At 42.1% G+C, this 25,602-nt stretch overlaps 2 protein-coding genes across 2 annotated transcripts in view; both read right to left on the reverse strand.

The window, feature by feature from the left end:
• Positions 1 to 142: 142 nt before the first annotated feature.
• Positions 143 to 11,279, reverse strand: LOC124254192 (uncharacterized protein CXorf65 homolog). Its single transcript, XM_046688078.1, has 5 exons — positions 10,926 to 11,279; positions 5,375 to 5,461; positions 4,738 to 4,854; positions 1,867 to 1,941; positions 143 to 1,648 (listed from the first exon to the last, which is right to left on the reverse strand). Exons 1-5 carry the CDS (start codon positions 10,996 to 10,998, stop codon positions 1,500 to 1,502), a joined length of 501 nt encoding a protein of 166 aa, XP_046544034.1. The 5' UTR covers positions 10,999 to 11,279; the 3' UTR covers positions 143 to 1,499.
• A 4,082-nt stretch (positions 11,280 to 15,361) lies between these two features.
• Positions 15,362 to 25,602, reverse strand: part of LOC124254186 (lissencephaly-1 homolog) — a 49,968-nt gene continuing 39,727 nt past the window's right edge. Inside the window, 7 exon segments of the mRNA XM_046688072.1 lie at positions 15,362 to 19,543; positions 20,846 to 20,909; positions 20,912 to 21,013; positions 21,670 to 21,768; positions 21,923 to 22,054; positions 22,955 to 23,051; positions 25,006 to 25,108. Of these exon segments, the coding sequence (XP_046544028.1) occupies positions 19,470 to 19,543; positions 20,846 to 20,909; positions 20,912 to 21,013; positions 21,670 to 21,768; positions 21,923 to 22,054; positions 22,955 to 23,051; positions 25,006 to 25,108 (671 nt within the window). The 3' untranslated portion in view covers positions 15,362 to 19,469.

A 25,602-nucleotide genomic window follows, 5' to 3' on the forward strand; every position in this document is an offset into this window, starting at 1 on the left:
CAGACAACCCCGACAACCCGGATTAGACTATGGACATCATGATGCCCACAAATGTATTGCCGAGTGGGTAATATTTGATATATCTCGATCCTTTCATGATGCACAAAACTGATTCTCAAAATATTACAAGAGTATGTTTAAACATAGGGTTATCCCATCCAAAAGTGGAGTCGATATATATAATCAGGTAGGAAAGTGAATATTTTTATAACTACGAGTATTTAGGTTAATGCTGAAACTGTCATTTAACCTAAGCTAGACGTTGACATTCTGGTGTTCATTTGGTGTACTTAGAATGAATTTGAACCCAGGACTAGGGTCTGATTTGCAAAGAGCGACGTTAGTGCCATGATGGCAGTACGTCCGTTTGCCAGTGTTATACACAATGATGGTTCAGTAGCACCACAAACATGATCCCGTGTGAGTGAGTGCACGCCGTACTGTGGCGCCATGACGGCGGGATATAAATGATCCAGTCTTGACCAGGCAAACCGGTGGTTGATATCACGAGCAATGCCCCTCTCCGTCAGAGTATGACCTCCAATCAAGTACCTGAGCCTAACCATTTGGTCCACTTAGTCGCCTCCAACGACCAACATAATTATGGGGGGCCGACTGGAACCCGGAATCAAGTAAGTTTGGAGCCGGTGCTATTATAATTCAATAGTCCAGTAATATCAAGAACTGGCTCCATGCATTGTATGCCCATGTAGAATTCGAACCCGAGACGAGGGAATGCCTTAACCTGCAGAGCGGTTCGGTAGCCAAGTGGTTAAAGTCTTCGAAGTTCTTGGTTCGAGTCCCCACATGCAGTGTAATAGGTCATGCGCATGTCTGATGTTCCCGTGATACAGCTGGAACGTTGCTAAAGGCAATTTAAAGCCACATTCAGCTTCAGTAAACCTTGAAACAATGACTGTTGACGTATATCTGAATAGAAGCACATACACAAGAACATACATGAATAAACACACTCCCTTGGTCGTCTTAAAGTTCACATCCATACTTGCGACAGTCTTGAAACGATTTGAACATTTATAGAAATACATCTTTGACGTGAAATGCATTCATAACGACTCGTTCCTTTCCGTGCAGAATGCCCCTTGGAGTCTCTTCACGAATGTTCGACTTTTAAAGGGAGTCATCGAGCGTTCATTAAAAGCGCTGCTTACGTCACTTATCTGTGTGTTCCTTCACGTATAAGTCTGGTACTCACACCACGTGTCGTGTGCACAAATGGAGTTCCATTGTGACGTATACAGGTCACGTGTCAGTTCCACCCAGGAGGTATTGCTCGATGTCTGTGTTTCTGCAGTATTGGACGGGTGGATGTAATCGGTTACCGATAGTTTGGTTTTGCAAAGTTCTGCCCCCCGGATGTAGGCTCGAGCTCGTAATCCCCACAATACACAGTTTAACGAGCACCTGTTCGTGACAGCTCCGATTGTTTATCAAAACACAAACATACATTAGCCGGAAGGTTCCGAATGTCTAGCAATCTATTTGCCAAGTTTAGACCGTCTTTCGCTGCTGGTCGGTCGCTTGTTTGGGGAATCTGGTTTTGACGCGCTTTTTCCAGATTTGTTTGTCTTTTTGAAGCGGTCTTTTCGATTCCTTGTGGCTGGTCGTGAAAGGTTGTTAAGTTTGACTGAAACAGCATATAACATACATAAACAACATGTGAGCCAGTGAACAACCAGCCAGCAGCAACAACACGTGCTTGTAATAAACAGCATGTTACATGGTTCATGCATGTGATACCATCATAACTGCGGCATTTAGATTTAAGGTTTGGATTGTGAGTTTTATATTTTTAGGCTTGTTGATTTACTCACTCACTCACTGGAAACCCATTCACTCACTCACCCATCAGGTCCGGGTTGACGTGTTCCAGGTTGTTCAACAGCGACACGTATCGGTTCTGGCCGTTCTCCCCCGCTTCTGAAACACGAAGAAAACCACACCCCTTAATATAGTGAAGGTTATGACTAGTGGTTTATGACAGTTTCATGCACATGTATACTACAAACGTTTAGGTAGTGAGGGAGATGGGTTTTACCCAGCATTCGACGGTATTTCAGTCATAGGGCATGTGTGCCCTTTTGTGTTCGAAATTGGTTGAAATCTCACAATTGATGATTGCTTCATTACCAACGAACAATCATCGATAAAAATTGGTTAGCGTCATTTTTCAGATTTTCCTATCCAGGTTGTTACTGCAGAAAAGTATAACATGTTGCAACTTGCTACATTAAAGTGATGACTAATATATCATGAACATAAACTTCCTGGAGTCTTAGAGAAATATTCAGTTAGTGGAGTGAGTTTTCTAAGAAATAAACATGTTTTCAGGCCCTGACAACTTCTAAGATATGTTCCATTGTCAAGTATTTCAAAGACTAAAACAGTAGTTCCAAAATCGTTTATGTTCGATTATGAGAAAATTTGATCGATTGCTTGGTCGTTTGGTCCCTGCGACCAATCATCGATTATTTCAGTTAATCGGAACACCACTAGTGCCCTATACACCCGGGTGTTTCGGCCACTCTGCAGTTCGTCAGACACCTTGGACTAACTTGTGGTCAACCTTGGACTGACGCACTGACCTACCCAATAGAACCAGTTACAGTTTCCATTAGGCGGAACTGGACCACCTCCTTAACAACAGTACAAAATATTACCGGTGCATGTTTGTTGACTTCCTGGCTACACTGCAGTCAGATGGAAGTCAACGGGGACACGGTGAATAATGGTTTGCCACTGGAGTTATGACGTCACTGACGAGCGTCAGGTAACGTCTATTGCCTGATGGAGAGCCAGGGTGGGTGCGACAGGGGTCACGACAGGTGCCCCTCACGTGGGAGTACAGCCAGAGCACAGCCCACAGACGTCTACCACGGGGGCACATGGAGCCTCACAACTCCCTACAATTACGTGTTAATCCAATAGATATATAAATATAGTGTGCAAATATACAGTTCGGTCGATATCGATGTATGCACGGGTGATTGAAGGTAATTGAATGCGAGTGTGCTCATGCATATGAAAAAATATCTTTCGTTCACGTCAGAGTGTTGGCCTGGAGGGCTTGCAGGCAGTGATGTGTGATGCTTTAGTTCATACAGATTCACCACTGATACGTACTGTACCTTGGTTAGTATAAAGAATTCACACACGGTGAAATATTGAACCAAGGCCGTGTAGCTCACATGAATGTTCTGGAATATTTCTTTCTTTCTTTTTTTAATTTTAAACGTCAGTTATACAGGTATAATATTGAATTGTACAGGATTCGTAAAAGTTATTTCCACACAATATAGTCACAGTGTATCACACTACAGACGATTACGGGACTAAATAACGGAGATGCATGCATGTACAAGACACGAACCATACTGATATTAGAGAAAGACAGCAAGTGATATCTAAAGACTGGAAGATACGAATATAACGCATGACCTAAATACAGTACAGTGCCAAATCCTTTTTTTCGCAAACAACGGCGAAAAGCACCAATTTGGACTTGAGAAACAGTATCGCTAGAAATAATGTAAGACTAGTTACAGGATGATGCAACGCTCGGGGTGTACGCTCGGTTACTACCTTTAACGAACCCATTCTGCACAGGTAAGCTAAACATAGAAACGGAAACCTGAAATAAGTTGACCTTTTAATCCCACGGCTACGAACACTACCACTGAGGTATATAGAAACACTATGTATGGCAACATGCCCCTGTCAAACACAAAGGCGGTCTCCCGTGGGGTAAATCTGATCTGTGTGTGATACCACCCCAAGAATGTTGGTACATGGTTCGTGTGACACCTTTCTCTGTTTCCATTACACGGCTACCTGTGTGATTTTAGAATAATAATCAACGTGTATGTGTAAGACATAAATCTTAGCCACAAGTGCATGTTTTAGCTATTCCCGACTTGACATGTGCATACAACCAGGGTTATATACGACAGGAGCAATCAGGCTTTACAATTGAGTCAATAGAGGGAATTTTAAGGCCGTAAATTATGCCGGGACGTCGGGTAGGTAAGCATTGTGGATCAGAGTTGGGATAATTGGGTGTACAGCGTGCTCTGATTCCTTGTCCGTATCAGGACGTGGTGTCCGTCAATATTAACATGCATGTCTCGGCACACGTAAGTTCTTTCCGTACTGAGTTTACGTACTACTTAAGCGTTAAAGGAGCGTAGGCAAGTTCCAGAAGTATTGTAATGTATGTGTAGGTTTTACGTACTTTCCACCCGTATTAAGATGTATGTGTAGGTATATATATACGTTCCACCCGTATCAAGATAAACGTGAAAGTATATATACGTTCAACCCGTATTAGGATGTATGTGTAGATATATATACGTTCCACCCGTATTAAGATGTACATATATATACGTTCCATGCGTATTAAGATGTATGTATAGAGATACGTTTCATCCGTTTTAAGAGGCACGCGTAGGTATATATACGTTCCACCCGTATTAAGATGCACGCGTAGATATATTACGTTCCACCCGTATTAAGGTGCACGTGTAGATAAACATATATTTAGATGTATGTGTAGGTACACATACGTTTCACACGTATTAAGATGAACGTGAAAGTATATATACGTTCCACCCGTATGAACATCAATGTGTAGGTATACGTATTTTCCACCCGTACTAACATGGGAGTGTAGGTATACTTACTTTCCACTCGTATCAAGATTCACGTGTGTGTACTTACTTTCCACCCGTATTAAGATGTACGTCTCTCTTCCATTTACAAGCTCATTTGCATATTCTTCGTTACTTCCTGCGAGATTCTTCACCTGTCCGTCTTGGTCAATGAGATCAATGGTAACTGAAATAGATGCAGGTGCTTGCTGATGACTGGCGGTACAGCTGTTGATTTAGATTCAAGGGACGGTTCCAACACGGACATTTCATGTATTCATTCATACAGGAATAACATGGAACACACCAACTGCATCCCCTGGTCTTCAGGAACCCATAGGCGACTATAACGGGATCGGGTGGTCAGGCTCGCTGACTTGGTTGACCACATGTCATCGTATCCCAGTTGCGAAGATTGATCATCATAATGCTAATCACTGGATTGTCTTGTCAAGACTCGATTATGTACAGGCATATAGCTGGAACATAGCTGTGTGACGTTAACCAACCAACCAACCAACCCATCACCCTTCATCCCACCCGACCTATCCGAGGGATAACGTAACACAAGGTTCATAGACAACGTCAACAAAACATGAACCTTTTAAGTCATTCTTTCAAACAGTCTATTCCCAATTTTATTTTATTGAAAATCAGATTCAGAAAATATAATAGATTCTTCATGAAACAACATGAAGACCACTTACTGTCGTGCGAGCAGTTACACTTCCGCCGGATCCACTCGATGAGTGTGTGGGTGGTGCACCAGGGGTTGAAGAGAGCCTGCTGGTCATCTGAAATGTAGGCGGGTATGTCAGGTCAAGGTGATGGTGAGACTGGTAGAAGTAAGATGGATAGACGCCATGTAGACTTGCTCAAGTCTCTAAAGTAATAAATAATAGTTTAAATGACATTTTGGTTAAAAAAATATATAAATAGCAAGAAGATGTTGTCCCCCTAACAGACTGGCGTCCTTAGACGTCCTTGTACTGTCAGCTTATCAAGATTTGCCTCTTCAAAGAATAGAATTACTATACACCCATGGACTCAGTACCGCCAGGATTCAGTACCGCCTTGGATCAAGGCTTGACGCCATGCAGCGGTTCTGGACAGAGTCATACATGCCGCCTCGTGCAACTTCTACATGTGGGTTGTACTGGTGTGGCTCCCAGGGGTTACGGTTGTAATTCCGTTACAAAATGCCTCCAACTAGGACCGACTCAATACCCATTCGGACCCCACACAGTTCTTCTAGACCAAGGAATATAGAGACAAACATATATATCCTTGGGGATGACAAGGCTTTATGGATGATCAACTTCTTTATTTTGACAATGGCGACGTTTCGGTATAGATTCTTACACCGTTTTCAAGCATACAAAACGGCATTGATCATCCATAAAGTCTTGTCATCCCTATACCCCCAATTTCTAGAATGCCACTCAAACAAATTATATATATCCTTGCCATATATACCATCTGGTGTGTGTTTCTGTGATTTTCGACTTTTTCACATTATCATCAATTCATGAGGAGTTGGTCTCCTTGGATCGGGTGGCCCAGCCGTCTAGGAATTGTGCAGAATTACGTCCCTTGAGCATATCAGAACATGTGCTAGTGGGTTTTCCAATCACTGTTTCGACACTATTATGTCTCTAGGTTTGTCTGTAACTGTGCTCCGAGGTTTCACCAACATTCTAAATATCTGAGACCCACATCACTTCTGGTTCTCGATCACATCGAGCTGGAATACTGTTCAAAACGCCATTAAAACATACCTCACTCATTCATCTGACTGAAATCCGCGTGGAATCAAATGGCGATGGTTATCATAAGAACTACAAGCCGGCCATGAATATAAGTCACCCCAGCTCACCCCGAACCCTGATGCAAGATACGCCCTTACTCCATACAAAACTATCTCCTGGGAACAATGACACTTCCAGTCGCCACTGACAGGAAAACACCGGGTGCTAGGACGCCGCCATAGCTGTTGTCAGAACGAGGCTTTGATCCAGAGATGTCGCGTGGTGGCATGTCAGATTGGCAGATCGGGGTAGGAATGCGGGTGGAATATCAATCTGAACAACTAGGTGGCTAGTTAATGAAGCCACCTCACTGAGTCTGTGACACGCAATGGTGGCTGGAAATAGGGCTACTTCGGGGTACATTTGTTAGATGTATGTCTCACATTGTAACTCACAGTGCGTGACATTGCCAGTAAACGAGCTAGTATCGTGTTGAACAGTATCAACTCAACATCGGGCTGATTGCAGGTAAATTTAGTTACAGAATTCAAAACGATATTCTGTCCAAACACACGAAAGTGCATGCTGGGATGTCCAGATTCTTCAGGCATCTCAGGAGGATAACGCACAAAAATGCATGACGGTGTCCCTATCATTGCAAACATGTGGTTTCTCCTCAGAGAAATACACCTCTGGACATCCAGTTGTGTATGGGTACCCGGAAGGATGAGAGTGTGAATGTCGGCTTAGGTTGTATATTTTTCAAGGAATAAAGAATGAAAAGTGCACATTGACCACTTTCAGTATAGATACTTATACCGTGTTCATGCTTGAAATTGGTATAAGTATCTGTACCGAATAGTCGCTATTGTACAGTAAAGAAGCTGATCATCCACAAAGACTTGTCATTCCTATTCTCCGATATAGCTAACCGAGATCTTTTCGATTTGAGTGAGTATTTTGGATTAACATCGCATTGAACAAACCTATCTACAAACCTTGACTTAGGTTTGAGTAGTTGTACATGCACGTTCAGCATTGTAGATGGCATTGACGACGGGAAACATCAACGCCAGCGCTGCGGACCGTTCGTCTGAGCTCTGGTACCAAACATTTACATGGGGATGACGAGAAAACGCATAGCCATCAGGTCCTGTAGCTCACCTTTACCCAAAGTTACTGAGTAGATTTCATGGCGTCTGTTGCCGCCTCGGCACGGTCAGGGCACTAAATCAAGGCTAGCTGAGACCCATGGTTTGTTTTCAAAGCCTATTGTTTCCTGATCTTAAATATTGATCAATAAATGACTTATGAGATCAACATATTTTTGTTTACCATCATGGAATTAAGGCGTAACCTCTGATCCTTGCACGTAAACACGCACCTGCTGCTGTCGGGATTATCTCCAGATTATACGATAATCCACAATAACAGAAAACACGCGCGTTCCTTGGCCATTATGCATTGTTATGTACCTGGGACAATGTACAGGTGAATGAAGTATTGATGTCGGGTGTGGCGTATAAACGGCTATGTTGATCAGACTCTAGGACAGTCGGTTCAGCGTGCTATCACAGACAAACAATGGTGTATTTGTACAGCTAAGGAGAACTGAGTTTCATATTTACATATCAGACTGTGCAAAATATATCCAATATAAGCTTTTATTGATATATGTCTGCTAGACCTGAAAACATAGCTAAATAAGATAAAGGTGGGTGGGGGTGTAGAAGTACTTTTAGGCTGACATACTGTAGATTAATGCTAAGCGTGGACTGATTTACACTCATACAAACGTGTACATGGTGGGAGCTCTTGGTGCCGACAGCCTGGGGACAACGAGACCAATGTCTAGTGGAAGAGCACACGCACACATGCGCACACGCACCCACGCAGACACTACCATCAAAACCCCGGTTCGATTCCTCACATGTGTGAAACCTGTTTGTCTAACTCATCCACCGTGATATTGCCGGAATGTAATGTTGAAGGTGTGCACTCTAGGAATGGAAAAACTGGCATTAATATATAAATAAGACTAGATACTCTCTTGGATTCTGGTGTGCATGCAAGTCAGGAGTTTCCCAACATAATCCTACACGTTTATTGAGAGTAAAAAAATTGTATTCAAGCAATCAGTGAAATTTTGAATAATTGAAGCCAGAAAGCTAGTTGAAGGTTCCTGTACGTGTGAAGGTTCAATAAGAGCACATTACTTTTACATTGAACTATTCTTTTATCTCTCTGTTCAGAAGAACCCTGTGATCGACAGGCAATCAGATAAGTCGAACCTAGACGGAAATAATGGATGCAGTTATGTGGACGATTTCCTCCCTCTCAGCCACCCCGGAAATGTCTGGGAAGACATTCTGCCAACACGTCTTTGAAACCCGTTTAAAATATTTATAACGGCAGTGAAACTTGAGCCTACTAGCACTGGTGAGACGTTGAAAGAACCTCCCTGGCAACCCCTGTGTCGGCTCAGCTTCTTTGTTCTCAAAGCAGGTGCGTCCTATCTGACGATGAAGGCATTGGCCACGTGGTAACACGCGAGAGCGTCACGAACACTGTCCGGGTTCGATTCCCCAAAAGGGTAATACCTGTATCCAGGGACGGATACAGCTTTTGAGAAGGGGTGTGTGTGGTGCACACTATTGAGAAAAGGAGGGGTGCACACTTCATTTTCACCCGAGTTTCAATGGTCATTTAACAAACTTTCAGCACAAAAAGGGGGGGGGGGGGGGGGATGCGCACCCCTGCACACCCCTTCTGGATCCGCCTATGGTGTCCTATCATTGCGATATGGCTGCACTCTGGATGAAACCACCGACACAAGTGGAAATGACTGCGTTGGTCGGAATACGGAATAAATTACCCGTTTCGTGGGACAAGGTGAACATTTTGCTGAAAATGCAAGTGAATGTGGGATTCGAACTCAGAATCTCGACGATTTGGGCGTCTTTGGTAACAGGTCACATATATAACCTTTCTTTAACACAGATCTCACAAGGCCGTACACATACACAATAGCGATGTTTGCACAATATATTAGGGCAAGGTGTATATAACCATATATAGTATTGTTTAGTACAGGTTACAAACAGTATCCTTATGTTTTAAGTCAATATGAAATTATCGTCTTATTGTGTTTCATAAGCCTTCTGGCTGAAGGTTACTTATAGACTATGATGGGTTTTTTTACCAACAGCTCATGTAATGTTTGAAACATACATAAACTATGTCTGTTTGTATACATTGTCGATGTTTACTCTAAACAAACAAACGACACAAATATTATATTATAAGGTCTTTGTTTGTTTTAGAACGCCGTGACTACCATTACATACTGTAGGTGACCAGGTCCGTGACGACAGAGCTCACACTAAGCCAGTAAGACGCTATGTCTGACAGACCTTGTTTAATCAAACGCCAGTATCCGGTGGTCTCGTCTGTATTGATACACAACGGCCAGGGTTGCATGTGTTTTGTCTAAAATCAATAAAATCCACTCCCACCCGGTGATCCAGCCATGTTCGATCATATCATAAAAACAATCGATTGTTTGGTAACATATTACGGGACCGGGCGCGTTCGATCGGAAAACTCCGTTCACGGTTGGGTAGATGTTTGAACATAGGGATTAACCTGTGCTTCGTCATGCATACACGTGTCGAATGGGTGTAATTAAGAACAGTGTGTCAAAAAGTCGAGTAAATGGTTGATTATGAGCCCATTCATAGTGAAACTGTTTAATGGCCGTTTGTCCAGATGGTTGTCATGACAACAATAAATACCGTGGATGAAAGCCGATGATAAAATTTGCCCTAAATGACAGAATATATTACTTAATGATTACTTCATTAGACATCTTCGTCAGTTCCACGATAAAATTACGACAATCTATATTAATAGAAAAGTAAAAGAATTGTGGATAAACAGTTCCCGTCTCTGAAACCGGGTGAGGGAAAGGTGTAGGAGAAGACCCTCGTCCGAATGTTGGAACACTAAACCTCTGGAACAGATTCCTCCTTACACTTTCAGAAGAAATATCTGGATAAACGTGCGCCATGTGCAGTCCTGTAAACGACGATGCACCTGCACCGACGGCGGGTACGCCGTGGTTGCTGATGATGCTACACCAACTATATCACAGTTTGTGTAAAGGAATTCTGTAAAGCAATTTTTCATTACATTTCCAGTTTCCATGGACACAGCGTTGACGTTTAGTCCTCTAATAGTCACGGACGTGTAACGGCACAACCAACGTGAGACTAAATCATCAGTTTGTGTGGTTTACCCGGCCACGCTGATTAATAATAATTGGTGGGTATTAAATAATTTCTGTAATATGAATGTAATATAATGTAATATAACAGAAAACATTGATTTGTGTGTTTGATATACACTATTTGTCTCTCCCGACAAGACCTAGGTAACAATAACACAGATTCCACAACACCCCATCATTGACATTCACTAACGTACACCTGCTGCAGGCGTGTTTACTCACCTCCGTATTTGACAATGATAAAGGACTGGTCGGCCATGCTTGTACAATAGTCCCACTGTAAACAAGTCAACATTCACTACTTCCACTTGTTCTTCAACTCCAAACCTACAGGTGACTACACCGCACGATGTCGGAGCTATTGTACGTCGTGCCTGCCGCCGTCACAGGTTTTCTCTCAAGCCAGATTTACAGCGTCCCACCAATAACACTGCTCCGGACTTTTGATTTTGATCAATAATCTATAAGCAGCATTCTCTCCGCTAATACCCCGGGTAGGTCCACACTGGCTACTGACATTGCTGGCTCAGGTGGGCTAATGCCGTGCCATGTCATGTGTAGAGCGTGTTTGAATAGGAGCCATAACACACAGGTATTAGATCTACACAAGTCAATTGGGGCTCTCCACCGGGGGCATGTCCAGGCAGGCCCGGCCTTGTCACATGAGCCTCTTATGACGAAGCTTAAAAGTTAAATCTGAAGACCTCATAACAGATTAATTATGACCTAATACCTGAAATGTAATTAGAAAAGTTTATTTTAATGTTTTATTCTTTGATATTTTATTTTTGTGTTATATTGCAACAAATGATATTTTGAAAACGTATAAGTAATTTTCAGAAATAATGCATTCTGGGGCAATTGGTAAAGCTCATTTTTTTCCCATTTTATATTTTATTCTACGCAGAACTCTACCTTAAAATCTGAACCTAGTGGACTTACTGAGTGAGTGACTTTGGTTGTATGCACATCTTTTAATATTCAAGCCGTAATACGGGGGATCGAACCTGGGTCTTCAGTGTAACGAAACCACTCCTCACCCACTAGGCTACCTTCTTTTGATGGTGACCTCAACAATACAATCCATGTCCACAGATGTATAAACATGTCGATACGCAACCTACGCAATGGTAAAACCTAAACTGTAGTATGCACAAGTTTCTTTCATTATACGGGTTAGTGTAAGCATTCGCTGAAGTCGGAGTAGTGAGTGATTCCAAATACAGCACCTTGACAAGTCCATCACGGCGCTTCTGGATGTATAACGTCGTTAGTCTGTCAGTGGTCTACGGTCATGCAGACTTGCATACCTTAACCTCAGCAGGATCCGCTGTTATGCTAGTTTTTCAGCATAATGACCACGCTCATCGGTTTCACCAGAGCGGTAAACGTGTGAGACCTGTCACATTTCATGTCACTCACTCACTCTACACGCTTCCAGAAAAAACAGGTACTCGTGAAGATCTGAGTTAGAATTGATTTTCAGCAACCCATGCTTGTCGTAAGAGGGTACTAGGGGGATCGGGTGGTCACGCTCGCTGACTTGGTTGACACGTCATCGTATCCCAATTTCGTACATCGATGCTCATGATCACTGGATTGTCTGGTCCAGACTCCAGTATTTACAGACCGCCACCATATAGCTGGAACATTGCTGAGTGCGGCGTAAAACTAAACTCACTCACACTTGTAAGAAGCGACTAACGGGATCGGGTGGTCAGCCTCGCTGACATAGTTGAGACATGTCATCGTATCCCAATTGCGTGGACAGATGCTCATGCTGTTGATCACTGGATTGTCTGGTCCAGACTCGATTACTTACAGACCGCAGCCATAAAGCTGGAATATTGCTGAGAGGGGCGTTAAACAACCAACCAACCAAGGAAATCAGGCATGTCCCCATTGCCGTGGGCACCCTCAGTAATCACCCCTCACTCGTGTGTTTTCTAATTGTTGTTTGGCTCTGTTTACAGACTCCTCGCTACGTTATTACAACCATTCTTATTAAAGCTGTATAGGAAAGCGATACGTTAATGGGGTGTATGGAGCCTATAAAGTATAGTCTTTCTACATGAGACGCCATGTACATACACAATGACCTGGCTGTCTAATGTGAGTGTGTAGACCGTGGTATGCGGACTGTTGTGCCCCATCTATCACATCAGCCTGCCATTGTAGTGGATTTACGGGAGAATTACCATGTCGAAGACACCTTTGTATCTATAGTGGACTATATCTTCCTCGTTGGGTGATCTCAATTCGGCAAATACAGGTCGATAACAAAGACAGTGCACACCAGATTACATTTCGTTATTTGTTACATTTCTAGGTCTACAGAAATGAGGTTAGTAATGTTTTTCAACTAAATGTTCAATTTGCAAATAAAAGTGAGACACGTAACATTAGAATTCAGATTATTGTTTTGAAGTTTTTGTTAAAATCTAAAGTTGTTATAAGTTTTGAAATTTGAGAATTTGTTGAATGCACCACCTAAATGTCGGCTAAGTTACGACGGTCCCTTGCTGGTTTGTTGTTTAACGCCGCACTCTGCAGTATGACAGTTCGAGTCCGACCCAGGTAATCCTTGGATGGATATGAGAGCAACGAGCCACAGCTAAAAATCTGGTCGCCGGCAACGTCCAGCTTAGATTATTGGAGACTCAACCTAGCCTTGAACACCCACGGGTTGACGTCGGGACCACAGATACTTGAGGTGGTCTTCTTGAGAGGAAGAATGGGTAGTTTTAGTATAATCCCTTTGATGTGGTGGTAATGTGATTTTAAGGGATTAAAACACTGGGTGGTGTACAAATCTTGAATGTGAAGCGAAATGAAAATTGATTTTTCTGTGAGAATTGATTTTTCTACTTGAGACTGGTCCGGTTGAACTAGAGATTGACAGCATGATCAACGACCAAACCATCGGGCGCGATGACAGACAGACTGCCACGAAGTCTTCCCACCCGACCCGTTTTGGGCGGCTCGAATCAGCAGCTCTTAGAGTTCTGTTGTTTGAATTGAATTTATTTTATATATTGTGGGTGTGGGTGTGGGTGGCAAATCAGAAAGGGTCTGGAAGCCTATGAATATATAGGAATAAGTGAGGTGAGGTGAAATTGGGTTTTACGTCGTGCTTGAGAATATTTCGCTCATATGACGATGTGCATGCGTGTGTATGTGTATGTGGGGCTGCTTGTACTAGCCCAGACTTAAGCTGGTTTTATAGTGCCAGCCCACTGAGATACCATGCCGCAGTGAAGCATGAATACCCTACTCAGACACAGTATACTGACTCCGAGCCAACCAATCCTTGTTGTACCCATTAATGCCGAGCGCCAGGCAGGGACCAACAAGTACCATATTTTAACGTCTTTTGGTATGACGCGGTCGGGGATCGAACCCGCGACCTTCCGCTCTCTGGACGTTGTTGTCCTTGTATGGTGACTAGCCCCCCCCCCATGCTCTTGCAGCCATCGTTCCTACTGTGCAGTACAAACACTCCGTCACACTTGTATACGTGCCTCTTAAACCTTTTTCTGTTCATCACTTGCGTGATAACGGTGTTCGAACCAACACACGGTCGTTCTCCATATAGTGTTATTCCTTTTTGCTCCAACTTCTAAATACCTCGGTAAGAAGTCAGTTGTATGGTGCTCTCAAACATGGACACAATCAGGTTTAGTATGGGATTCGAACCAAGGTATGGGACTTGGGACGGCTCTCTTATTGACACAATATCTGTTGTTATACTGTATTGTTTCAAACCATCGTGGAGACCCTGCACGCTCACACTGGGATTTAAACTCACCACCTTCAAAGCCTATTGAAGTTCAGGAAAGCAACTCTACCCACTGAACTACCAGCTAAAAAGCTGGACTGGAAGTTGGAGAGTTGTACTAACTGATGACAGCTTGAGTGGGTATGCTTTAACAGCACTCTGAAGAGTATCCCAGATATTTCATAGGTGAACTTGCAGTTGGAGTGAGTGAGTGAGTTTAGTTTTACCCTGCACTCAGCAATATTCCAGCTATATAGCGGCGGTCTGTAAATAATAGAGTCTGGACCAGACAATGCAGTGATCAACAGCATGAGCATCAATCTGTGTAATCTGTCAACTAAGTCTGACCACCCGATCCGTTAGTCGCCTCTTACGACAAGCATTGGTTACTGAAGATCAATATTCTAACCCGGACCTTCACGGGTACTTGCAGCTGGAGGAAAGAGAGTGAGTGAGTATGGTTTTAAAGGCTTTTAGCAATATTCGAGCAAAATCACGATGGGACACCAGAAATCTGCTCATACATTGTACCCACGTGGCCAATCCAACCGGGTCTTCAGTCGGCAGAATGTCAACTGCCCTAGCGCCCTCTTTCGAAGTAGCAGAAATAAAGCAGAAGCTTTTAGCAATTTGCAATATCCATCATGGGCTGCACATTGTGCCCATGTGGGGAAACGCGGTCCTCGACAAGCAGAAGTTTTGACCGAAGTAGTACAGAAATTAGATGTTCCCACTTGGGTGAAACCCTTGAGCACAAGTACGGTGCAGAGAAACCCAGAAACATTATCAGGGTGGACCTGGGATCTGAACCCAGACACAACTTCAGAGAGAACCAAGGGAAATCCTTACAAGATTGGGCACAAACAAGACAAGATTGGCCTTGGTGTTTGAGGTTTTAATTCACCATATTACTAGTCAGCAGGTAGGCGACAATATCATGACATACATTAAATATCTGATGTTCCGAAGCATTGGTGACACTATGGAATACACAGTGCAGAGAGAAAGCGATCCATTTAAAATAAAAAGAAACAAAAAATCACTTTCTCTCACAAATTCCTAAAGGTATATTAAATATCACTCACTAAAACATACATGGCAAAACTTGGTAACGTTGACAGATAAAACTGTACCAGTGTTTATGTGTACGGTCTGAATGCAGATCTTTGAATAATGTGCAAGTTGTAGATTCAGAAGGAACAATTATGTACGCCATCATTGTAGACCAAGAACAATTATTCAAATTACCCAAATATTAATAACAAATTCCTTTTACATATAATCTATATTTTAATCATGTACCCATCCCCATACCTCCACACTTCGACAGATTACATAAAATTTAGTAAATTAACATGGAGTTAACGTCTTTACATACTAGTACATCTCACTGGAGTCTGGCAGTGATTGAAGGGAGACAACTCAATTCTAAAATGATGTAAAGAGATGGTCTGGAGTAGATTCACAAACAGTAATTATAAAAGTATCACACAAATCACATATGAAAATATAACATAATTGTATGACATCAGCTAGCGGTCTGCATAGCAAAAACACAGCACAGATCAGGTCCTTGTTCCATGGAGTGACCCTGTGATTCATTCTTTCCTCGTCCGTGTCATCAACCACATGGCTCGCTCCATGGAATGCGGGCCCTGTTGTCGGTCGCCTGCTACTGCAATTTGGTCATGCAAGAAAGTGACTTAGATATTAGCTGAGCATCAACACGTCAACATGAAGCATCTGTCCAATGCTTTGGTTAATTAAATGCACATAGCAAGTTTCTTCAACACTCCAGCTAGATCTCTACAAAACCAAACATTACGTCTGAATGGAAATGAATGGTGCTGTTGTCATGACTGATGAAACGCAAACATTCTTGAATTAAACCTGCAAAATGGATGTGAATGAAAGGCTTGAGAAATCAACATCTTCACGCTACAAATTAATCTGTTCAAGTAACAGCCAAACATTTTAACCTAACATACACTTGGATTTTGCAAATTCAAGTCTGATACAATTTCCCCCAACAAAACTTATTTCTCTTCTTCCAGGCAAAATTTCTTGCATTGTGAGACTTCATTCTGTCTCAGTGTGTTGAGGCGAGTGATCCCTGCAGACAGATTAAACCCCTAGATCTAGCCCACTTCTGCCCGGGAAGACAGTAAGATGGCTGTGCAGGGAAGCAGAGACTCACAGATGATTGGTTGGTTCATTTCCAGCGCAAGAAAGTACGAAAGGTGAGGAAATCGGACATGTTTGCTTCATCAAGTTTAACTATTTGCGAAATATCAGGAGGGAATGTGTTGACGGAAATGATTTTGATTTAAACTCAACTGACTTGAGATTAAACACACAATAAATAAAGCACTGTGAAACATAAAATATAACTTGATCGGTTTCTGTTGATAACACATCTCCCAACTTTTCACCTGCATTTTGTAAGTAGGATTTTGCAAAACTTTTGAATGTTATTTGATTGTAAGACAAGCGCCATCCTAGTCATGGTTAGTATATATGTCTATGTTATTATGTCGCACACTAACTCTTCTAGAAGCCATCTCACACGCTGTCTATAATACCACCGACATAACACACGCCCAGGCTTCAGACAATGTTTCCATGTCTTTGTTAGAATCGAACATATTTTCAAAGAATTCCAAAATTACCAGTCAGAAAGATAAACCAGACAAAGCAACTGTCCACTCTGATTATGTTAATTTTTAAACTGAAATTGGAACAAACATAACATTTAGTTAATGTGTACGACTTGAACTCCAGTATAGAGACGAGTGGTGAACAGACAGACATGTATATATCCTGGTATAGACATCTGTACAAATGTGGTGCTATCACAAGGTTACTACGGGACCACTAGGTCGTAAATAAATTACAATTATAGCAAAGCCGAGCACAAACTCAACAACAGGATGTATGTACAGTAACAAATATGTCAGTCTACTGGGATCCCGTCAGTACTGCTGCAGGCAACCTCAGACACCTCACTCCACGCAGTCCACAAGACGACCCAACACGAGGAGTATGGAACCAGTTCCTCCAAGTCCTAACTCCCTTCGGGAGCAGACCACCAGTTAATCACCACTTAAAGCGAAACAAAAACCATTTCGATGAAGGGTAGAGTTATCTCCCTTGTCACAACTGTCCAGAAAGTGACAGCGTTGTAATCGATAACAAATAATTTTAGCCAACCTTTCTGTTTGTTATTGGCCGTGTCTGTCTCGAGGTTGTGCGGCCGAGGGGGATCCCAGGAGGACTGTGTATATGAGAATGTCTTGGTAACACACAGGGTGAACAAACATAGCACTGGTGGTGCAAGCATGAAGCTCACAAAATAAACCTGAGGAAAGTGGGTCACGGAACAAAGTGGTTACTTTGGTTTCAACCGCTACACCTTGAATCAGATACTGACATCATGGTCAGGGTACGTTATTGTCAACTAACCTGGGCGACAGCTCACTAATACTCTAGGTCTTACTTCTACATCTGTACAAAACCAGTTGGAAATTTACAATCTTGTGGGAAACTAGATGCTCGTGCAAGAGAGAGCGAAAGGGCAGAACTGGCTGACATCTGTTGGGCATCCTCAGAACACCCGTAGCTTTGCATCTGTGGTTCTTAGCTAGCAGCAAACTGGCGAAGAATCTCTCAGAGATATTTAGTATGTACAGACGAATAGCACTTAATGATCTGAGGGAGTTAGTCACATGTGAGTTGCAACGGAGACAACTTTTATCCCTGGTGGGCTGAAGGCTATCATAAAAACAAAAAACTGTGGTGCAAATTTCCTAACTTGTCCAAGCTCTTAATATCACCAATGACAAACACAAAGGAAGCAGCATTCTCTGCCGTCACAAGTTTCTCGACAGGCGAAATAACAAATGAATGAAGTGGTTTAAGTTTTGAAGGATTCAAACTTGATCACGACCGCGCAGTACTGCTTCAAAAAATCCAAACATGCTGAATAAGTAAAGATACTTTAGATGAAAATATAGTCATGTACTCACCTAGATTGTAGTCTTCAAACTTGACCTGACACCATCAAAAAATTGGTAGCCCTACCAAACACTTAGGACACACACGGCCATTACAATGCTCATGCATATGCATCATGCACTCAACATGAAAAGAAGGTAGAAATCCATGACAGAGGATAAATATGAGCACAAGTATTAATTCTAAAAATTTTCCAACACAACTGAAGTAATATTCCGTGTGACCTAAGATGATAGGATATGATGAGTTTGAATACATTGTCTAGAACTGGTCAAAAATTACTTGAACAACATTACACGTACTTCACGTATGTGACAATATCAACTATCGAAGCAGCCTGTTTAGACAAGTGAGGGTAACTATGCAGAAGACCACAAGAGGTTGTTTAAATACACATGTATGCAGCCAAACAGTGAGGGGACAGTGCACTGTAGAATCGTCCCGTCAAGCCGGCACAGACAAGCACAATATCACACAGGTTCAGGGTTGTTGGTCGTATGAGAAAGTGGCTTCAAAACAGGCCTCCTTCGTCTGTCTCCTCTAGCTATGGCAACAGCCACTGCAGATTATGCTTGCTGATCTCGTATGGCTTGGCTAGCTACGCAACAGGTCATTTTTCCATCATTTTCCCAGATATCTCACAGTGCTGAACAGGTTCTCTTTCCCTGTTGAGTATGTTGTTGTCATTGACAAGGTTGCAAATTTCTGTAATCATTGAAATAAATGCATTTGACAAGTCCTAGGCCATCAGAATGAGCACAGTTTTGAAAGCACTCTCTCATAGACAGCTTTTCAACCCTGTGTTGGAGAATAATAAATATGTAATGCCTAAGATCTCTTGCGGAGCCACGCAACCACAAAACAAGATACTCGTTTGTCTGTATAACTCTTCTGTCCGATCTGCGGACTCTAGTAACCCACAGCAATGACCAATCAGATAGTTCCTTCCTCTGTACCTATGTTTTGATTGGTTATTAACGGCACTCCCATACTTTGACATTTTGGTCCACACTTCCGGTCACTACATACGGAGCAGTTCTGTGCATATCTGGAAACACAAGATGGATTTCTATAATAGTTACATCATCAAAGTAGCCTAAATCTGTGACATTCTCTTGTCTCTTCTGTTTACCTGCGAAATATTGGTGGAATGATGCAGCTTATTCTTTCCAGTACGAATCCTATGCAATTAGAGTGAGTGAGTGAGTATGGTTTTACTCCGCTTTTAGCAATATTCCAGCAATATCACGGCGGGGGATACCAGAAATGGGCTTCACACATAGTACCCATGTGGGGAATCAACCCAGGTCTTCGGCTGACAAGCCGATGCTTTAAACCCCAATGTGAAGTGATGCGATGTAGTGATGTGATGAAGTGTTATTTGTCATCTACTTTGAGAGGGGGTGAAGACTACCTAGTGATGTGATGAAGTGTTATTTGTCATCTACTTTGAGAGGGGGTGAAGACTACCTAGTGATGTGATGAAGTGTTATTTGTCATCTACTTTGAGAGGGGGTGAAGACTACCTAGTGACGTGATGAAGTGTTATTTGTCATCTACTTTGAGAGGGGGTGAAGACTACCTAGTGATGTGATGAAGTGTTATTTGTCATCTACTTTGAGAGGGGTGAAGACTATCTAGTGATGTGATGAAGTGTTTGTTTTGTCATCTACTTTGAGAGATGTGGATGAAGTGTTATTTGACTGAAGACTACCTAGTAATGTGATGAAGTGTTATTTGTCATCTACTTTGAGAGGAGGTGAAGACTACCTAGTGATGTGATGAAGTGTTATTTGTCATCTACTTTGAGAGGAGGTGAAGACTACCTAGTGATGTGATGAAGTGTTATTTGACCTCTACTTTGAGAGGAGGTGAAGACTACCTAGTGATGTGATGAAGTGTTATTTGTCACCTACTTTGAGAGGGAATGAAGACTACCTAGATTTGTGGATGAAGTGTTATTTGTCACCAACAGAGGTGAAGACTACCTGAGAGGAGAGGGGTGAAGACTACCTAGTGATGTGATGAAGTGTTATTTGTACTTTGAGAGGAGGTGAAGACTACCTAGTGATGTGATGAAGTGTTATTTTTGACTAAGAGTGTTTTGTCTTTGAGAGGAGGTGAAGATACCTAGTGATGTGATGAAGTGTTATTTGTCATCTACTTTGAGAGGGGGTGAAGACTACCTAGTGATGTGATGAAGTGTTATTTGTCATCTACTTTGAGAGGAGGTGAAGACTACCTAGTGATGTGATGAAGTGTTATTTGTCATCTACTTTGACAGATGATGAAGACTGTGTGATATTTATCCCTCGCCTAGTGACATGACGGAATTACATTTGCCACTCACCTAGTGACGTGACAAAGTGTGTGTGAGCCTCCAGAGTCTTGTGGTTCCGCTTGTTCTTGATGTGCCCCACACTCGCAGAGCTTTGTTCTTTGTCATCCGCTTGTCGGCCAAGATAAATTTGCCGCCAGGGTGGAACACCAGTCCACGCACCCAGTTGTCGTGGCCAACCTAGCAGGGGATAAATACATGTAACTGTACACACTGAACACTGCAGTGATACTTGGGAGTTTCACAGCCATTGAGAGCACACTATAATCAAACCGGGACCACAATCCTGGACTCACGCTATCAGTCAGTCCTGGGTACAGTGGTTGATAGTATGAACAAGTAGTCCCAACTGGGGCATCATGACACATAATCAGACTTTGTTTGTTTTGTTTGTTTGTTTGCTTGTTGTTTAATGCATCACTAAGCAATATTCCAGCTAAATGGCAGCGATCTGTAAATAATGGAGTCTGGACTAGACAATCCAGTGATCAACAGCATGAGCAATGATCTATGCAACTGGGATATGATGACATGTGTCAACCAATTCAGCAAGCCTGACCACCCGATCCTGATAGTCCCCTTTACGACAAGCATAGGTTGCTGAAGACCCATTCTAACCTGGATCTTCAAGGGTCCACACAATCAGAAAGTTTAAGGAGTTTTCAAGGCAATCATTGCAACAAAATCAAGTCAAATTCAAGACCTTTCCAAGCCTGTGTAAACAGCACAGTTGTCCAGTTTTCAATGGCTAGTGCAACAGGCGTTAGTTGCTAGAGTATTTCTGCCTCGGAATAGCAAGAGGGGAATGTATGATGCCATCGCTGACTGAAACCAACCAGAGTGAAGAGGCAGAGTCCAACGCTGACGTCCCACATCTTGATGGTCTTGTCCCGGGACCCGGAGATCAGGAAGGGGCCACTGCGGGGTTTCTTGGCCTAAATACCAAACAAAAGGTCATCACTCACACAGTCTACGGACTTATTTCTTCTAGTTGCAACCATGTCGGTTGATAAACACTTCTTCACAGATCATTAAACATGTTCTCTACCTACTTTGAGGTAAGTCTCTAAGGAATGGCGTGATACATACATCAATGCCGGCTCCCTCGTTGATGGCAGGGTGGGCTGACTCCGGAGCCCAGGTGATGCACTCCACCACATGCTCGTGTTCCCGAAGTTCGGCCTTGCACTCCTTTGTGGCTGTTACCCACACACGGACAGTCTGCAGATACACAGGATCATATCATGTACAGGGTACCAGGTAGGTAAAGTCATGTATTGGGTACTAAATAGGTTGGGTCATGTTCAGGGTACCAGGTAGGTTGGGTCATGTTCAGGGTACCAGGTAGATTGGGTCATGTACAGGGTACCAGGTAGGTAAGGTCGTACTGGGTACCAGATAGGTTAGGTCATAAACAGGGTACCAGGTAGGAAAGGTCATGTACAGGGTACCAGGTAGGTTGGGTCATGTACAGGGTACCAGGTAGGGTCTATGATCACAATCAGGGCACATCAGAGACTCAACTACAACCAATGGGTTGCTCAGACCTTTGGATTCCTAAAATCATTAGTTGTGAACAGAATGTTGCTTTACAAGCTGACAAAATATTCCAGCTACATCACAGCTGCCTGAGCAGACAAACCAGTGATCCAATACATACACCTAGTTGCGGGTACAGCAACGTGCAGTGAACTTGGACAAAGTACTGTGACTATGTGTCCCAGTCCACCCAGCTGTGAATGGGTACCTCATTAGGATGAGAAGGCCACAATAACTCGGTGCGCCTAGTGGCTGCAAGAGTTGTATGCTCCCCAGGGAGTTGAGATTGATAACACGATGTGCCGTTGATACTGACATCCAATGATGGAGGGGAAAAATACCAGCGCCTTGAGCAAGCACTAGTAGCCTGGATATGTGCGCTATATAAATATCCTATAATAATAATAATAATAAATAATAATAATGAGGAACAATCCATGCACCACAACATGAGAGTCAACACACATTGGTATCTTGAATACCCCTCAGTCTGTGCTTTAAGTGCGGGGCAGTGGGCTGATCACATCATATCTCCACAGGTGTTATTACTGGCAGTATCTAAACCCCAACTCCATGAGTTACCTGATCATTTGAGCAGCTGGCCAGGAGAGATCCGTCATTGTTCACTCTCACCATCCTCACCCACTCCCGGTGGCCGGTGAACGTCTTCACGCAGTACCTACAACAACCAATACAGATCTTCTCAGGATGTGGAAATCAACAAACCCTAATAAAATTATGGACTAAAGTACTGTCGGAAATGCTAGAAAAATGCTTTTTGACTTATATGTAAAATTCAGAGGTATTACAGTTACTTAAATAACAAATATCACTTCAAGAAACATCTACCTAATGTAGACCGAGGGAATAAATTTTGAGACATGCTCTAAAATGTATTTTTACTGATGAAAATACCAAAAACTTAGAAAAATAAGGGGTAGTGGGACGTTATTTGATACAAACATTAATTGCCTGTGTTACGTCATCAGCATCCACGATATCGACAGGTGAAATTGACACCTGAGCACACGCCGTCTTTGAGGGTCATCTCAATAAATGTTTTTCTGCAAAATGTTGAATATGTGTAACGATAGTATAATGAGTTATGTAAGGGATCATTTGTGTATGTGTGTTTTATGAAATAAACATACCTAATTACTGTACATTGGAAAGAATCCTATCACTTGTGTTATCTTATCGATTGATTGTAGAAATGTGCAACGTTTTAATAAATGTTTTGCATGTCAACAGTATATTTCATTGAAAAAATATGGATGTAATTTGGTCAGTTTAATCTAGTTGTGAACATTGGCCAAAGAATTAACGAAGTCACTGGTGTAGCTTCTTTAGAATATATATATTTTTTCTTTTCTCATAAATTTTGTAGACCGCCCGTCTAAGCACTCTCTTGTCAAAGTTGTCAAGGATGGTTTTTCGTCCCGGTTTTGCTTTTGAGACGGTCCCTGTCTTGTCTGATTTGTTTACAATATTGTAAACGTGTTGGTGAGACATGCCAACAGCTCTACAAGTTCTGTAATAAACCATTTCTAAACTAATGAAAGGTTTACCTCTGTCTTTTTTAAGCAGAAAAAAACTATAAACCTTTGCAACAATCGACTGCAAATCGTTGGCCATAGTGGACGCTGTGATAAAGATGTGCATGCATGACGGGAAACTTATTTATCAAGACTTAACATTTATATTAATATTTCTTCAATAACGAAACGATAATTTAAGTAAAGTAACACAAACATTAAACATTTATTTGTTTGGGAAAAACGTTAATTCATAATTTTACACTACCTGCATTATTAGCATAAATGTAAAGACTATTTCAGATTTCTGTTGAACTCTTAAGTTGCTGTTTTGGTACCAAATTCTCTCCTGTAAACTGCCCTTTAAATGCATGGGAATATTAAATCGATTGAAATAAAAATTAGGTAGACAATAGGCGGTTGACATATTGACAACATAGTACATTTATCACCTTTAGAAAGATATTAAGGCTAAAAAGCATTTTTCTAGCATTTCCGACAGTACTTTAATAAGAATATTAAACAACTTAGACTCACAAACCGTGTGAGCGTGATAACATGTACAATTTTCTGGATGGTTGTACGTGGCGGCATCTTTATCAAATGTAATCCATCAATACAAAATAAAAAGAAATAAAAGAAAAAATGTTGATAATTAAAAAAAATTAAGGAAAAGAAGTAATCTATTAAACATGAGACATGAAACAGAATGTGAGTGAGTTTAGTTAAATGCCGCTTTTAGCTATATTCCAGCAATATCACGACAGGGGGACAGAAGAAAGGGGCTTCACACATTGCACCCATGTGGGTAATCCAACCTGGGTCTTCAGCGTGATAAGCGAACTCTTTAACCACTAGGCTACCCATCACCCCTCACATGAGTTGAGTTGAGTTTTACGCCGCACTCAGCAATAATAAATAGGAAAAAAACTTCTTGAATCTTTGAAGGTGACCTTTACTTAAGTTACTGGTGCCTTAATCAAGCGATGGAGTCAATTTGCAAGTCTTCTCTGACTTCCTTGATATGAACCTTTAAAGCTCCAGGTTCAAATTGTTAATGTAGTCGATGTTCACGTGATGACGACAGCCATGACTTACCCGGTGGCCACCTCCCACATCTTGATGGTTTTGTCTCGGGAAGCCGAGACAACGAAATCCCCACTTGGCATGAAACACACACTCGAAACGTTGTGGTCGTGGCCTGTTTGTAAAAGTGTAGAAAACATCAGCTGGATGTACATCTTATTAAACATATACAATTGACATCCCTGTCACTGGAATAGAATTATGAAAGCAGAGGTAAAATATTTTTGTAAGGTCAGACTTTTTCAGGGCCAGGAAGCTAACAATATTTCTTCAGGTCAATAAAAGAAGACCTACTCAGGTCATGAATCTTCATATGGTATAGACACCAATAAGAGAAAACATTAACATGCTCTGGGCAACATTAATTCCTAACCCAGTATACTGTGACGGACTGATGATTTTGGTCGCTTCGTGAGGTAAAAGTTGGTGTAATGGTACTGGTCTATCAAGGACACATATCAAACAGCTATTAACTGGAACTACCCCACTGGCAACATAAACATTTATAGAAATAGAATAATAAAATGTTTGTAGTTTCCACAGTTCCTAGAAACTAAGGATGGTCTGCAGGTTATAACAAAGGCCCCATGATGTTCATACTTATACAAC

The sequence above is a fragment of the Haliotis rubra genome, unplaced genomic scaffold, assembly GCF_003918875.1.
Source record: "Haliotis rubra isolate DU_JTF1 unplaced genomic scaffold, ASM391887v1 Scf567, whole genome shotgun sequence".
NCBI classification, from domain to species: Eukaryota; Metazoa; Mollusca; class Gastropoda; order Lepetellida; family Haliotidae; genus Haliotis; species Haliotis rubra.

What these genes read in the sequence shown, in the direction of transcription:
- LOC124254192 (XM_046688078.1), bottom strand. Translation starts at nt 10,998, where the DNA reads ATGTTGACTTGTTTACAGTGGGACTATTGTACAAGCATGGCCGACCAG. An exon ending in TATCATTGTCAAATACGGAG is followed by an intron (nt 5,462 to 10,925) that starts GTGAGTAAACAC and finishes CCTACATTTCAG; the next exon opens with ATGACCAGCAGGCTCTCTTC. An exon ending in CATCTTAATACGGGTGGAAA is followed by an intron (nt 1,942 to 4,737) that starts GTAAGTACACAC and finishes TTCGTGTTTCAG; the next exon opens with AAGCGGGGGAGAACGGCCAG.